Source organism: Leptosomus discolor, chromosome 5, assembly GCF_034619465.1.
Source record: "Leptosomus discolor isolate bLepDis1 chromosome 5, bLepDis1.hap2, whole genome shotgun sequence".
Lineage (NCBI taxonomy): Eukaryota > Metazoa > Chordata > Aves > Leptosomiformes > Leptosomidae > Leptosomus > Leptosomus discolor.
Window position 1 is genome coordinate 2886506 of NC_141395.1, and position 13885 is coordinate 2900390.

A 13885-nucleotide genomic window follows, 5' to 3' on the forward strand; every position below is an offset into this window, starting at 1 on the left:
AATACATCATCTATATTTTAAGTTTCGACGCTTTAAGTAGGAATCCGTGTTTCTGACAGGATAGGTATGCAGGGTGAAGATATTTTTAGAGGAAGATACCCAAACGGGATTAGAAAAAGATAAAAAAAGCCTTCAATGCTCGGAGAAAACACAAAAGGGAAACTGCTGTGGTGAAAAAAATAATAGGCTTTGTATTTTGAGTAAACCATCTTTCTAGCACACCTCCACCAATAAATAGAAGCTATTCTCACACCTTATTTCCCGCTCTATTTTTGGAACACAGAAAAGCACACACAGATACAACTTCATCCAAGAAGCACACGTTGCTCTGTGTTGAATAATTTTCCCCCAGTTCAGCACTTACAGACAAGCCTGAAAGAATATCCTTTCCAGAAGAGAAACAGCAGAGGATTCAGAAAAGAAACCAACAGAAACCCCCCCATCTATGCTTAAATCTAGCAAGAACGTGCCAAGCAGCATTCAACAAGCTGAGGATTTTCCTTTGAACCTTAACTGGAAGGGAAGTATCTGTCTCAGGAGCATCTCAGAAAGCTGGTTGGGTGCCAACAGAGTCCCGGGAGGCGAACAGGCTGCCGCTCATCCCGATCCCTGTGGTGCAGCCTGGGGGAACCCCCGAGCATCGCCGACCACGGGGCCCGGGCAGACGCGAGCTCGTACGAGCTGCTCGCCGCTCTCCGCACTACTGCACACCCTGCCCGTGTGGAGACACTCCACGTCCCAAAGCTCTGCATGAGCCAAACCCCCACGCAAACCCGCAGCGTTCCCTTGGGAAAACTGCCTCCCCATCCTGTACGGACCCAGCCCAGGTTATGGGACTGGACAGATGCAAAGGCTGGTGGTGGAGGAGGAGAATGTCTGGGGTTTGGAGAAGCTCAGAGACTTTTTTGCAAGCCTTTATCAAGACAGATTTTTTCCCACTGACTTACGCTACCAGAGGGCAAGTAATACTGTAGATTACATTTGCTTCGGTGCTTTATGGGAGTATTGCTGTGTCAAGAAATAAATGTATTGTATCTGTTGATAATTGGATCCAGAACAGTTTCATTCTTTAGCCAACACACTCGAAAAACAGAGCCAAAAAAACCCTACTGTGCTAGTCATCTCATCAGTCCCACGATTTTAACCTTCTACACAAGCTCCTGAAAGTAAGTGTGAAGCACAGCAGTGTGCCTTAGGAAAACAACTCCTCTTTAAATATCGAGCACACGAGCAGCTCCCTGAACGGCTACCACACCAGTTCTTCAGTGAATTATCTGTTTCTTCTGCAAGGCACAGAAAAGCCACCCAGACCCAGTGGAACCATCTTGTATTTGTTCCTTCCCAAATGCACAGCAATGATCTGCAGGCTTCTGCTTCTCCCCGAGAAACCTACTGGCTTAAGCTACTGAGAGAAATCACCCCCCAAAAAAACCCCAAGTGCCAGATCTGTCAGTCTTGTGCTGCTGCTGCTCTGGAAATAGTCTGACCTGAAAGCAACATAGCCCAGAGCCACAGGGGAATGAGCACATCGTGGTTCCTCTCATCCACAAAACAGGAAAATGCAGCAGGTTAGAGACGTTGGCAGCTTATGTCAGGGTACAGGAAAATCTTAGGGTGTAGGAGGATTAGCAACACTTTTGAAAGAAACAGCTCCCACAAAGATATTTTTCAGCTCTGGGTGCCTTCAGGTACCATCGATTCCATACAAATGTCACGCTTAACTATGCCAGCTACCTGCATCTCACAACAGTCCTTCACAAAAGCTTTCACACAAAACTTGCTCAGTCTTCACTGGAAAACAAGAGTTGAGCAGAGCTGGAAAACACTTCAAAGATGCCGAGAGACAAAGCAAGCATTCGCTTCCCCGATGAAGAGTTCTGCTAGGAAAACGGCACGCTGCATATCCACTGACATGTTTTACACCAAGGCACCAGTCCCGTCTCACTTCACATCCTACATCAAACCGGTACGAGCTTTTTAAAAGGTGTTTACAGAAAACGTCACAAACAAATCCCCCACAAGCAGAACTGTTGGGCATTTTAAGGTAGAGAGGGATGCTTTGCTTTTGTTAGAAGCACAATGCACCACACCCCATGAAAAAAGCCATGCAGCACAGGGTAGCTTTTATTTTTTCTTAACTAGTCATTTATCTACTATCCCAGGGGATTTTTTTAGGTCTGTCTTAACCACAGTGACAAGTGCTTAACAGCATACAGAGGTCTCTGTACAGGAGGGGCTTAAGAACATGTCGTCTTCTCATCAGTACAAACTCTGCTGACTTCACTGGCATCCATCAGATAAAAGGGAGAACATCCCCAAATATTATAGGGATGGAAATAAGCGAGAATCTCCCCACAAGACATTCCAAATGGTACTTAGAGCAGAAAGTATCAAAAAACCCCACAACCCTGCTCAGGTCCCACCCCACACGCTGCAAAGGAATCAGCCATCAATTTTTGTTTTCCTTTATTTCATGGAATATGACACTGCGAAACAGCTGTGACCATGGCCCGGCAGCAGAGCACCAGGGGACGATTTTTTGTTGTTGTTTTTTAGGCAGGATAGTTAGTTATGTGGAACATTTCAGGGATGAAACAACAGACTTTTCCCCCCATGCGAGTCAAGCCCAATCCTGCAGGGACCCTCCGGCTGTCCCTGTAGCCCTCCGCCGGTTGTCTCCCGGGCAGTTTGCCGAGGGAGCTGGCGGAGTTACGGTAAAGCCCCCCGGCGCAGGCGGCGAGGGGCTGAGGAAGGCTCTGCGCTGCCCGCCTGACACCGAGCACGGAGAACTGCAGTGCTCAGCAGCTCCTGCTAAGCTGGGCTTTACACATGCCCTCGCGCTGCAGCTCCAAAAGCAGCTGACAACCAGAATGAAGAGTCTTTTATCCCCTTTCTGCTCATATTAACATGAGATTTCCAAGCTGGCTAGAAAGGTTCGTTTTAGATGTTCTCCTTTCTAAAGAGGAGGTATTTATCTGAAAAAAATCAGCTGCAGATCAGCCTTGCACTAAAAGGGAAGCGGTCGCTCTAGACCCATCAGAAAAAGGAGGTGAAAACACTGCCTCCGCCACAACTAAACTCCTAAATATTTTACAGCAGGGGAGGGGGGAAAAAGGGCAGAAAGCGCTCTCTCCCATAAACCTAAACTAGAAAAGTAACCTCACGGGGAGCGTCCCACCACGTGCCGAGCCTCTCTGCGTCCTTCCTTTGCAGATGCTCTGAGGAACCGGGAGAAACGGGCAGAAACCACACGCCAGAAGCCTGCCCCAGTTGCTTACCCCAGCAAACAGCTCCACGCTCTCCAACAAGACCGTAAGCAAGCCAGCTCGAAAAATACATTTTTAGGTATGTCAGCCAACGCGCTCAATCGGAGTCACCTTGAGGTTGCAGAGAGGCAGAAACATAAAATGAAACTGCAGTCCGTGGAGACTGGTGGGTAGCTAACCGCAAAAGCAAGCGATGGATTTACCACTATCGCCTTGTCCTGCCGTGTTTAAAGATGAGATACATCTGAAAGGCTTTTATATTTCACGCTTTAAAGTAGAATCAAGATACAGTGGGTCTTCTCCCTTTAACCAAAGGGAGATTTAAGGTAAGACATTTCAATCCTCCATACTTCGCTGCGTTGCGCGTGCAAAGCGCGTGGAGATGGATGGAAGAGACCAGAATATAAGACACTGGGTCAAATCCCAGCTCCGAGGGGTTTAACTGGTTCGAACGGAGGAGGACATTGCCCTCGGACTTCCCTGACAAGGAGCTCTGAACCACACCACCACAGGCATCGCAGATACAGCTTTAGCCATGGCGTGAAAGATATCCCAGGGAAACTCAACCCTAAGTTGCTGAAATTCCTTCGTGGCTGTTCGTTTTCAACAAGTACCGAGTCACGATCTCCAATTTTTGTTGGAAAATCTGCTCAGGGCCCTAGGGAAGCATAATGGGAGAGGACAGTGGGAAGTTCAGAAATAAAGCATTTTCCCCACCATTGTTTGTTGGTAAGGAGAAGCAAATTTATTCAGACTTGCTAGTCAGAAACAAAACAGACATTTCCTTTAAATCATTTATATTTTATTTTTTCTTATGTGACAACAGAATTCCTCAGGGGATGGGGAGTGGTTGTTTTGGTTTGGGTGGGGTTTTTTTTAAATTTTAACAGAACCCCTTTCTTTCCAATATTTTATGGAACAAAAATAAAAGCTGCATTGCAGTGTTTTTCAAATGCTGTAGTAAAACAAAACAAAACAAAAAGTGTTTCGTTTTGCTTTATATAATGTTTCTTAGAGCCTTTGAAGACTAAAATCCCACTTTCCTGGAAGAAAGTTACTCTGGCAGTGCCTTCCAACAGAACCGGGATTCCTTGCCCCTGCCAGGCATTACGCGTTGGAGCTAAGCGGCCAGTACTAAACCAGTAAACCCTAACAACCAGTACCACTTTCCACTATCACACTGCAGCGGCATCCGCTGTAGATCAAGTTACACCAAAGCTCAACGAGCCCGGTACTGCAAAGAAAGAGGACAAAGGATATGGAAAAGATTTTCATGTTCATTTACACTTACAAAACTACCAATATCCCCACGGAACCCCAGCCCGACGGCTTCTCTTTGAAACGAAGCTGTATTTGAGGACATACTGCACTAGTTAAGAGGGCCAAAATGTGCACCTAAAAAAGACCTGTATTTTGCCCTGTGAAGGGAAAGGAAAGGCAAGGCGTACGCTAAGCTTCTGACCAGATTTTCAAGACGGCAAAGAACCCCAAAAAATCATCCTGCCAAATTGATTATACACAGAAAAAGAAATATTTGTATGTATTTACAGAAATAAAGACATGCGCTTTTCTTGTTTCTAACGATTTTTTTAAAAATTTCCATGGTAGGAAACGGACAGTTCCTGTTGTTTTTCCTTTTCACCTTTACTAACGGGGTTACCTCCTGTCCACAAGATACAAACACCTTTTTCAAAGCACCGTAGCTACTGTTTTCCCAAACAGGCCCTTTACAGACAGATGATACACCTGCACATCCACTTAGGTGGGAAAAAAGGATTCTGAACTCTCCATCTCTTGAAACAATAGCACTGTTAACGGATTTACTGCAGATGTATTTGCATCTACTTTTACCATGTCTGAGTGTTTATTTATTTAAGAGGAGGGAAGGGAATTTGCTGACATTTGCTTCTTAAACACCCAAATGGCTGCGCTACAGTTACGCTTTGGTTCCAAATGTTTGCTGACCAAAGACAGTCCTCCGTTGCTGACCGAGATTGATAACCAATTTGATTATGCTATTGTTAACAGACTGCTGTGGGTGTTACGGCTTTAACCTTCACATAAAGAAAATTAATTTGGCTACACAGAAAACATTTAACAAAAGCAAATTAAGAAAAACAAGTTAGCCATTCCTCTCCAGAATGGACTCATTTTTTTCCCCCCCATAACTGTGTTACAACTTTCACAAAAAAAGTTTCTAAAAAACCTCACAGTTCTAGTAAGAATCTTGACAAATCATACAAGTAATTGCTCTTTCTTCATATTAACAACCCTTTATCGTAGCCCAGCGTGGATCATATTATCAGTTTAACCACAACAATATATAAAACAAAGCACCGAAGACAGGGGCTGGTTAGACAGAAACCCCAAAATCCAACTCAAGCCCAAGCGCCCTAGGGTCTTGCCTACACACACCCACCAGCGGACCCCTGAGGGCATCCCCAACCGAAACACCCGCTGGGGAAAGCTCCAGCGAAGAGGCTGACGAACGCGCTGCGCCATGTTCGACGCTCGCCCAAGGAGCCACATCCCCGCCCCACGGAGGGCCCAGAGACCCCCACGTTGTACAGCCTTTGCTATCGCAGCCAGCCCACCCCCCAGGTAAACGCAGGGTTTGGACAAGGAGGCGCTGCAAGCGGGTGGCGACCTGATGGTTAAACCATTTCTTTTTGTAAACGAGAAGAAAACTTCACCTCGCGCGTGGGTCATTTTAACCCACGACGCTCCTGCAGTCCCCGAGCTGTTCTGCAGGGACCCGCCAGCACCGGCACCCCCGCGGGGCGGGCACAGCTCACCCACCCACCCGCCCGCCTGCCCGCCCGCGGCCACCCTTCGCCCCGGGGCTCAGCCCGGCGTTTCGTTTTGGCTTTGTCTCGCCTCACAGGGCTCCAGGGCCCCCGAGGGGAGGGGGTGGAAGGAGGGATGGAAGGGGTGGAAGGAGGGATGGAAGGGGTGGAAGGAGGGATGGAAGGGGTGGAAGGAGGGATGGAAGGGGTGGAAGGAGGGATGGAAGGGGTGGAAGGGAAGAAGGAATGGAAAGGATGGAGGGAGGGAGAGAGGGAAGAAGGAATGGAAAGGATGGAGGGAGGGAGGGAGGGAGGGAGGGAAAAAGGAATGGAAAGGAAAGGAGGGAGGGAGGGAGGGAAGAAGGAATGGAAAGGAAAGGAGGGAGGGAGGGAGGGAGGGAGGGAGGGAGGGAGGGAGGGAGGGAGGGAGGGAAGAAGGAATGGAAAGGAAAGGAGGGAGGGAGGGAGGGAGGGAAGAAGGAATGGAAAGGAAAGGAGGGAGGGAGGGAGGGAGGGAGGGAAGAAGGAATGGAAAGGAAAGGAGGGAGGGAGGGAGGGAGGGAGGGAAGAAGGAATGGAAAGGAAAGGAGGGAGGGAGGGGAGGGAGGGAAGAAGGAATGGAAAGGAAAGGAGGGAGGGAGGGAGGGAGGGAGGGAGGGAGGGAAGAAGGAATGGAAAGGAAAGGAGGGAGGGAGGGAGGGAAGAAGGAAAGGAAAGGAGGGAGGGAGGGAGGGAGGAAAGAAGGAAAGGAAAGGAGGGAGGGAGGGAGGGAGGAAAGAAGGAAAGGAAAGGAGGGAGGGAGGGAGGGAGGAAAGAAGGGAAAGGAAAGGAGGGAGGGAGGGAGGGAGGAAAGAAGGAAAGGAAAGGAGGGAGGGAGGGAGGGAGGAAAGAAGGAAAGGAAAGGAGGGAGGGAGGGAGGAGGAAAGAAGGAAAGGAAGGAGGGAGGGAGGGAGGAAAGAAGGAAAGGAGGGAGGGAGGGAGGGAGGAAGGAAAGGAGGGAGGGAGGGAGGGAGGGAGGAAGGAAAGGAGGGAGGGAGGGAGGAAGGAAGGAAAGGAGGGAGGGAGGGAGGGAGGAAAGGAGGGAGGGAGGGAGGAGGAGGAAGGAAAGGAGGGAGGGAGGGAGGGAAGGAAAGGAGGGAGGGAGGGAGGGAAGGATGGAGGGAGGGAGGGAGGGAGGGAGGGAAGGATGGAGGGAGGGAGGAAGGGAAGGATGGAGGGAGGGAGGGAGGGAAGGATGGAGGGAGGGAGGGAAGGATGGAGGGAGGGAGGGAGGGAAGGATGGAGGGAGGGAGGGAGGAGGGAAGGATGGAGGGAGGGAGGGAGGGAGGGAAGGATGGAGGGAGGGAGGGAGGGAGGGAAGGAGGGAGGGAGGAAGGGAAGGAGGGAGGGAGGAAGGGAAGGAGGGAGGGAGGAAGGGAAGGAGGGAGGGAGGAAGGGAAGGAGGGAGGGAGGAAGGGAGGAAGGGAAGGATGGAGGGAGGGAGGAAGGGAAGGATGGAGGGAGGGAGGAAGGGAAGGATGGAGGGAGGGAGGGAGGGAGGGAGGGAGGGAGGGAGGGAGGGAAGGATGGAGGGAGGGAGGAAGGGAAGGATGGAGGGAGGGAGGGAGGGAAGGATGGAGGGAGGGAGGGAGGGAGGAAGGGAAGGATGGAGGGAGGGATGCTGCGCGGCGCCGGGCACCGAGTCCTCCCACGGCCCCGGCGCAGGGGGCTCCATCCCACCGCAGCCCCCTCCGCGCACCGGGACAAACTTTCTCCCCGGCGGCTGCCGCAGGGGCGCGGCGGAGGCGCGGACGGCCGCCCCCGCGGAGCGCCGGCGAGCATGCCCAGTCACCGGCATGACATCAGCGCCGGCAGCCGCGGCCGCCCCCGCGCCCCCACCCCTCTCCCCGGGCCGGGGGGAGCCCAGGCCCCTCTCCCACGGTGCGGGGGGGAACGACGGGGGGAACAACACCGCCCCGCCGCAGCGGGAACAATGGGCGCGGGGCCCGGCGGCGGCGGGGCGGGGGGGGGGGGGGGGGGGGGGGAGGGTGCATCGGGGGGGGCGCTCCTGCGGGACCGCGGGGAAGGGATGCCCGCCCCGTCACGGCACGGCGCAGGCGGCGGAGGGATGCGGCAGACTCACCCCGATGACCACCGTCTCCTCGCCCTTGAATTTGGGGATGAATTTGTCCCCCCGCAGAATCTCCGCTTCGTTGAGGGGTCGGAACCGGCACATCACTTTGATGCTGCACTCGGCGGGATCCGCCATCTCGGCGGGGCTGGCGGGCGCCGGCCGCAGGGAGCGATCGCTCCGCCGGGCAGGTGCCGCAGACGCCCTGGCTGCCGCCGACCGGGCGGGGCGGGGCGGGGCGGGGCGAGGAGGCGCTCAGCGCCGGCAGCCGCTACAGCCGCCGCGTACCCCGGCTCGCCCCCCGCCCAGGCGCGGCTGCGCGGGGAGGGGCGGCGGGGCGGGCGGCGCGGGAACCCTCGTCCCCTCAGCGCTCCCGGGGCCTGCCGGGAGGCGTAGTCCGCGCCTCAGGTGGCGGCCCCCAACGGCCGCCCTCAGCGCCGCCAAGGAGGGAAGGAGGGAGGGGAGTGAGGGCGGGAGGGCTTTTCCCGCCGCCCAGCCGCCCTCCGGCCGGGTTAGCTCGTCGCCCTTGTTAATTTATAGTCATTAACGGAGGGGAGAGGGGGGGTTTCCCCTCTTAAGGTGAGGCCGGGGGCACATCGAACAAAAACGCACGCCAGGGAGCGGGTGTTTCGTGACCACCCGGCTTTGTCCGTTTTTAGGGGCAGCTGCTCTCTCCCGGATCGGGCCTCCAGGTGCTGCTGCTCTGTGAGGGGGAAAACAAGGCAGGAACACGGAGAGAGGGCTGGAGGCACGAGCCCGATCGCTAACCAGGTTAAAGGGTATTTATTCCTGGGATGTCAGGCCAGCGCTTGGCTATATCGCCCCTATTTTCTGTGAGAAAAAAAAAAAAAAGCAGAAGCAGTAGCATCTCTGGGTGACGCTTTGACCTTGTTAAATTTACAAGAAGTTTGTTCACGATGCAGTCGGTGAATCAGCATCTGGGAAAAACAGCGCCTGCAGCCTGTGCCTGCACATCAGGGTGCTCTCTTCCTCCTTCCCTCTGACAATATTTCTTCCTCACCTGCTAAAAATTACCCTCCTGCCCCCGCCCCCCGCCAAGGCTGGGTCACGTCACGGGATCCGTTATTTGAAATAGTCTACGTGTGGTACGTGTAATCTCCTCCTCCTCCTCCATCATTTTCTCCCTGTGAGGAGCGAGCCGGCTTAAGGATGAACACAACAACTGGCGATGGTTTCTGCAGACAAGCCCTGGACTTCAGCAACTCCACTCAACTTCTGAAACCAGTTTCCCCCACGGAACAGAGTAGCAGTTTCATTAAAGTAGCCATACAAGTAAAGAGGACAGCGGTCAGCTCTTCAGCCTTTCTACAGCGATTTCCCTGCCTCCTGGCCACAGGGGTTGTCCTCAGTACCTGATGCGGACACGAGAAGGGTGGGCTCATTATAAAGGCTCTCACGCCCTTCTTAAAAGCAATTACAGGAGGGAGAGTTAGCAATGTGCGGCATGTGATAAGACAGTATTATATAACATGATTTATTCCCATGGATTACCAATTATCTAGCCCTTTCATTTCTCTTCTGTTTCTGAATAGCAAATTCATTAGTCACAACAAGCAGGGGCTTAGTCATAAAAGAAAACTGTTTTGAGGAATTAATCTTTATTTTTCTCTATTCTCAAGAGCTCATTTTGGAGCAAGACAGGCAAACCTCTCTTTTCCCGTGAGAGCAGGTATAACCTGCAGCCAGGGAGAAGGCACCGAAGAGCCACCTTTTCTTAGCAGTTTTGTGACAATATCGCAGTGTCTGTATCGCAGACAATACCGTGCTGTCACAAAGCTGCTGCTTTTACCACTTCTTACCAGATCACTGGGTTAAGCAGCCTAGTAGGAACAGTGGTTTCAGAACCTCCTTGAGCTTGTGAGCTGCTTCCAGGCTGTTCTGGATGCCTGATGGGAAGGTAGGAGTTACCGTTTATGGGGCAACTGCTTCACGTGAAACATAAACTGTGACGATACAGAAAAGCAGTCACACTCTGCTGCTCTTATCTTAAGAGCTATCAGTATTAATTTCTTTCATTTCAGACTGTGTACTTACAAGAAACACCACTATAGCAATAATTCGTTTGGGTTTATTGAGCTACAGCACACCAGAATGCAAGGGAATTTTCTTGCTACCAGTACCACAAAAGTAAAAGAAAGCGGACCTTGGTGTCATCTCCTTTTCCTACTTCTCCAGCAAGTTCTCCAGCCAGATACCAAGTCCGCGGTTTAGATCACCCCAGCAGATTACGTGTGGTCAGAACAGAGAGTTCTGGTTTTTCCTGAAGAAATTCTCCAGCTGAGCCAGCCTCAGCCGGGACAGTTCACTGAACAGCCCCAGAGGTCAGAGGTCTCCAAAAGGAACAACACATCTCCTCCTCAAAGACCAGGGGGATGGCCCAAAGACTGGGGGGACAGCCGTAAGAGAACAACGAGATGCCCTTTCGCTGTAGCTGAGCCGCCAGCATGGCCAAGCTGTTCAGGAAAACCGAGAAGGGGGCATGCGGTAGAGGTTCTGAACAGCAGAACGTGGAGTCTGAGAGAGAGGGGTGGTCCCCCAGAAATAAGGGAAGAGACACCTGGGTGTTTCCAAAGTGATAAACCAATTTCTCATCCACCGAGCCAAAAGAACATTGCTTCTGGGCTCCAGCAAGGAGCGTTGGAGTTGGGAAGGAGCTTCAGGAGAAAAAAAAGAACCACCAGGTTGAATTTCTGCTGTCTTCAACAGTTCAGTGCAGTGAACAGACACCGGTACTGGCCAGGGGCGTAACTTAGCAGCGGGGAAAGTGGCTTTAATGTAGATTGATCCTGGTGTCTCAGCAACGGCCGTTGAGATGAAATTTGATGATGTGCTCGTGTCATCAGTGCCGAGACGTCCCTACGCGTAACGGGGTGGCGAAGGATTTCTCGCAGGAGGTACCGAAAGGGTTGGGATCCCCATGACAAAAAGCGATTCTGAATGTCAAGGGCAGTTACTGTCCCACAGACACCAGAAGACACTGTCAGGAGTGAATCAGGGAAAACGTTTACAAAGCCAGAACATAAAAGTGTTTCACAGGAATCAAAATAAAGGAAGCCAAAGTCTGAAGAACAGGCACCAAAATGGGCTAGAGAGGGCTGAGAAGGCAGCTAGGAGGAACCGAGACACAGAAACAGTCTAATCTGCGTTCCCCTGCGTCACCAAAGGCAAGGAGACAGGTTTATCGCTCAGGAGAGACAGGACTACAAGACCGTTTGTCCAGGCAAAGGAAAAATTGAACAGGAAAAAACATGTAGGATCTGCATAATCAACACTCTCGGTCCCCCAGGACGGTCATCCCAGGAGCACCATCCCCTCTGGTCAGACCGGCAGTGATTCCTCGGGTGGTCAGGGGCCACAGGGTTTCCTTTCCCACCCTTCCAGAGAGGGGCCAGATCTGGAACTAGAGCGCTGCCAGCCAGGAGATAACTCCACCAGAAAGTGCCTGGGCTGTGCTAGCAGGGGGTTTAAGGGCAGCCGCTGTTTCTGATCTGCAAAACACTCTGATACATGCTGACTTTAAAGGATCTGCAAGTATGTTAAGTACGCACATAAATCTCAAACTTCGTATAAATTATTCACATTCTGCACAGTCATATCTATCGTGCTAACCCACCTATAAAAAATGGGTTTGCTAAAAATAAATAAATCGATTTTTACCACTTTGTACAAAACAGCAAAAAGTTGTAATTGATTATTCAATACTCAAAATATTTTTCCAAGTTACAATCCTTTCATTTGCGTTACCTGATAAGTAACTCAAAGAGACTGAAACTTGGGGGGGGGGGGAGGGGAAGGGGAATGGATTATCTTCCTTACAGGAAGCCAGAAACAATCCTAAAAATCCCAACCAACCGAATGAAAACAAGCCTGAACCCACTAAAAAAAATACACCACCCCAGAACACAAAGCCTCCACACCGAATTTCACCGCGAGGGAGAACACGTCCATTCCCAAAACCCGCCGCCTTTAGGCAATGCAGATGCAGAAAGAGTTAAACACCATCGCGGGCAGACGATGCCATCTTCTGGTGTCAGTTACGCGGCTGTTGATTTAAAACCAGGATGACTCGTCTAGTCAGCTCACCCCCGGGAAGATGGGGAACGATGTTATTTTAAGCATCGCTGTATCCCCTGGGGAAGGGTTCAATGAAACAACGGTAATTCAGGAAGAGCCAGCGAAGCGCGAGCAGCGGCGGTGGGAACGGCAGCGCCAGGCTGCCACCAGCTCCCCACCAGCTGCCACCAGCCCGTCCCAGCGGGCGAAGCCGGGGCACACGGGGCTACCTCGCCGCTGGCCGAAGCGGGGCCTCGGCATCTCCGTCAAAAATCACTCTGAACTGCTACTGAGGTTCCGAAAGTGTCGCTGTTGGCCTCGGTAACTTGATCATCTTCTGCTCCATTAACTTTTCTGCTGCCCTTGGGGAAGTCCAACAGCTGAGCGGGACAGTACTGGTTTGTTTTTACAGACATTCCTGGGTAGGTGAGATCTTGCCAGGACAGGACAGGTACGGTGCCGTGGTCAGAGTCTATTCATTGTGCCCGTCACAACCCCAACGGAGCGGTTGTGTCCTCCTGTCAGACAACAGGATTTAGGCCGATAGATCTGCTCTGTTACAAACTTGATCATTACCTGCTGTAGCACAGCCTTAATTAACGTCCTCCCTTAATTAACGTCCTCCCTCCTTCCTTTGCCCCTTGCACTCTAATTGATCTTTCTACATTATCCTCCCTGTGTGATGACATTGGCATTCAAGTTAAACCAGCGTGTAACGGATTGAAACCAGATTGGACTACACAGGTTGTCCCATTCTTAGTCACAGAAACAACTGTAACTTTGGAAAAGAAAAAAAAAAAAGGCAGTGTGACAGGTAGAGGGGGAGAGCTATCCCAGCACACTGACAGGGCTCAAGGCATCTCTCAGGTTTTCTGCACAGGAGACTTTGGGCCACCCTGTCTTGTCACACCTGCACACCCACTTGCCCCCAGGCTGCCGAGGGGCGCTGGGTCACACTATGTGATTTTCGCAGTTGGTACAGGCACCGCCACTGCTACACACGGAGCAAGAATGGGAAGAGGACGCTGATATTCAGAGAAAGGAGCAGACAAAGGCACTGCGGAGTGGACACAGCCCACGTTCAGGAAGCAGCTCAGGTACTTCGCTGTTATTCCCTTTTAGTTTTCAGATTTTAGTCCAACTCCAGCTACAAATTATTATTTTTTTTTTTAACCATCGTTACTGGGTGACAAAATCGACTGTGACTAAATGAGGTTAAATTCATAGCAAATTAACTTGCATGGGTGCTCTTCATTTTTTTGAAATTATGCCATTAAAAAAAAATCCAAAGCGCACACAGATTGCATTTCGAGATACACCGGGGGACTCAGAAAGACGCAAGTCACTGAGAAAACAGGGACCTTGAAACTCCCTTTTCCTGCTGCGTAACAGAAAGGCACTTCCGAAACAGCCCCTCTCCTCACGTTAGGGAACGCCACGCGGGGTCCCGACCGTCGCTGCCGCACGACGGCACCCAACGAAGCCGACGTAGGGACCAGCAAGAACCTCCCAGGCGCTGCAAGCAGGACGCTGGTATTCCCCTGCGCAGTCAAAGACGCAAGATGCAACGGCCTCCAGCGAACCAGAGCCCTCTGAACGCGTTCTGAAGCCGCTCCTCCAAGGCGGCTCCGTACCCGCTCGCAGGACGA

At 51.8% G+C, this 13885-nt stretch overlaps 1 protein-coding gene across 4 annotated transcripts in view; it reads right to left on the reverse strand.

Moving 5' to 3' along the window:
* KIF5C (kinesin family member 5C) overlaps window positions 1-8300 on the reverse strand; it is a 77869-nt gene extending 69569 nt beyond the window's left edge. For all 4 annotated transcript variants that reach the window (XM_086465133.1, XM_086465131.1, XM_086465130.1 and 1 more), the window contains exon 1: window positions 8175-8300. In XM_086465133.1, coding sequence (XP_086321259.1) covers window positions 8175-8300 — 126 coding nt within the window. The remainder of the gene's footprint in view (window positions 1-8174) is intronic.
* Window positions 8301-13885: the final 5585 nt, after the last annotated feature.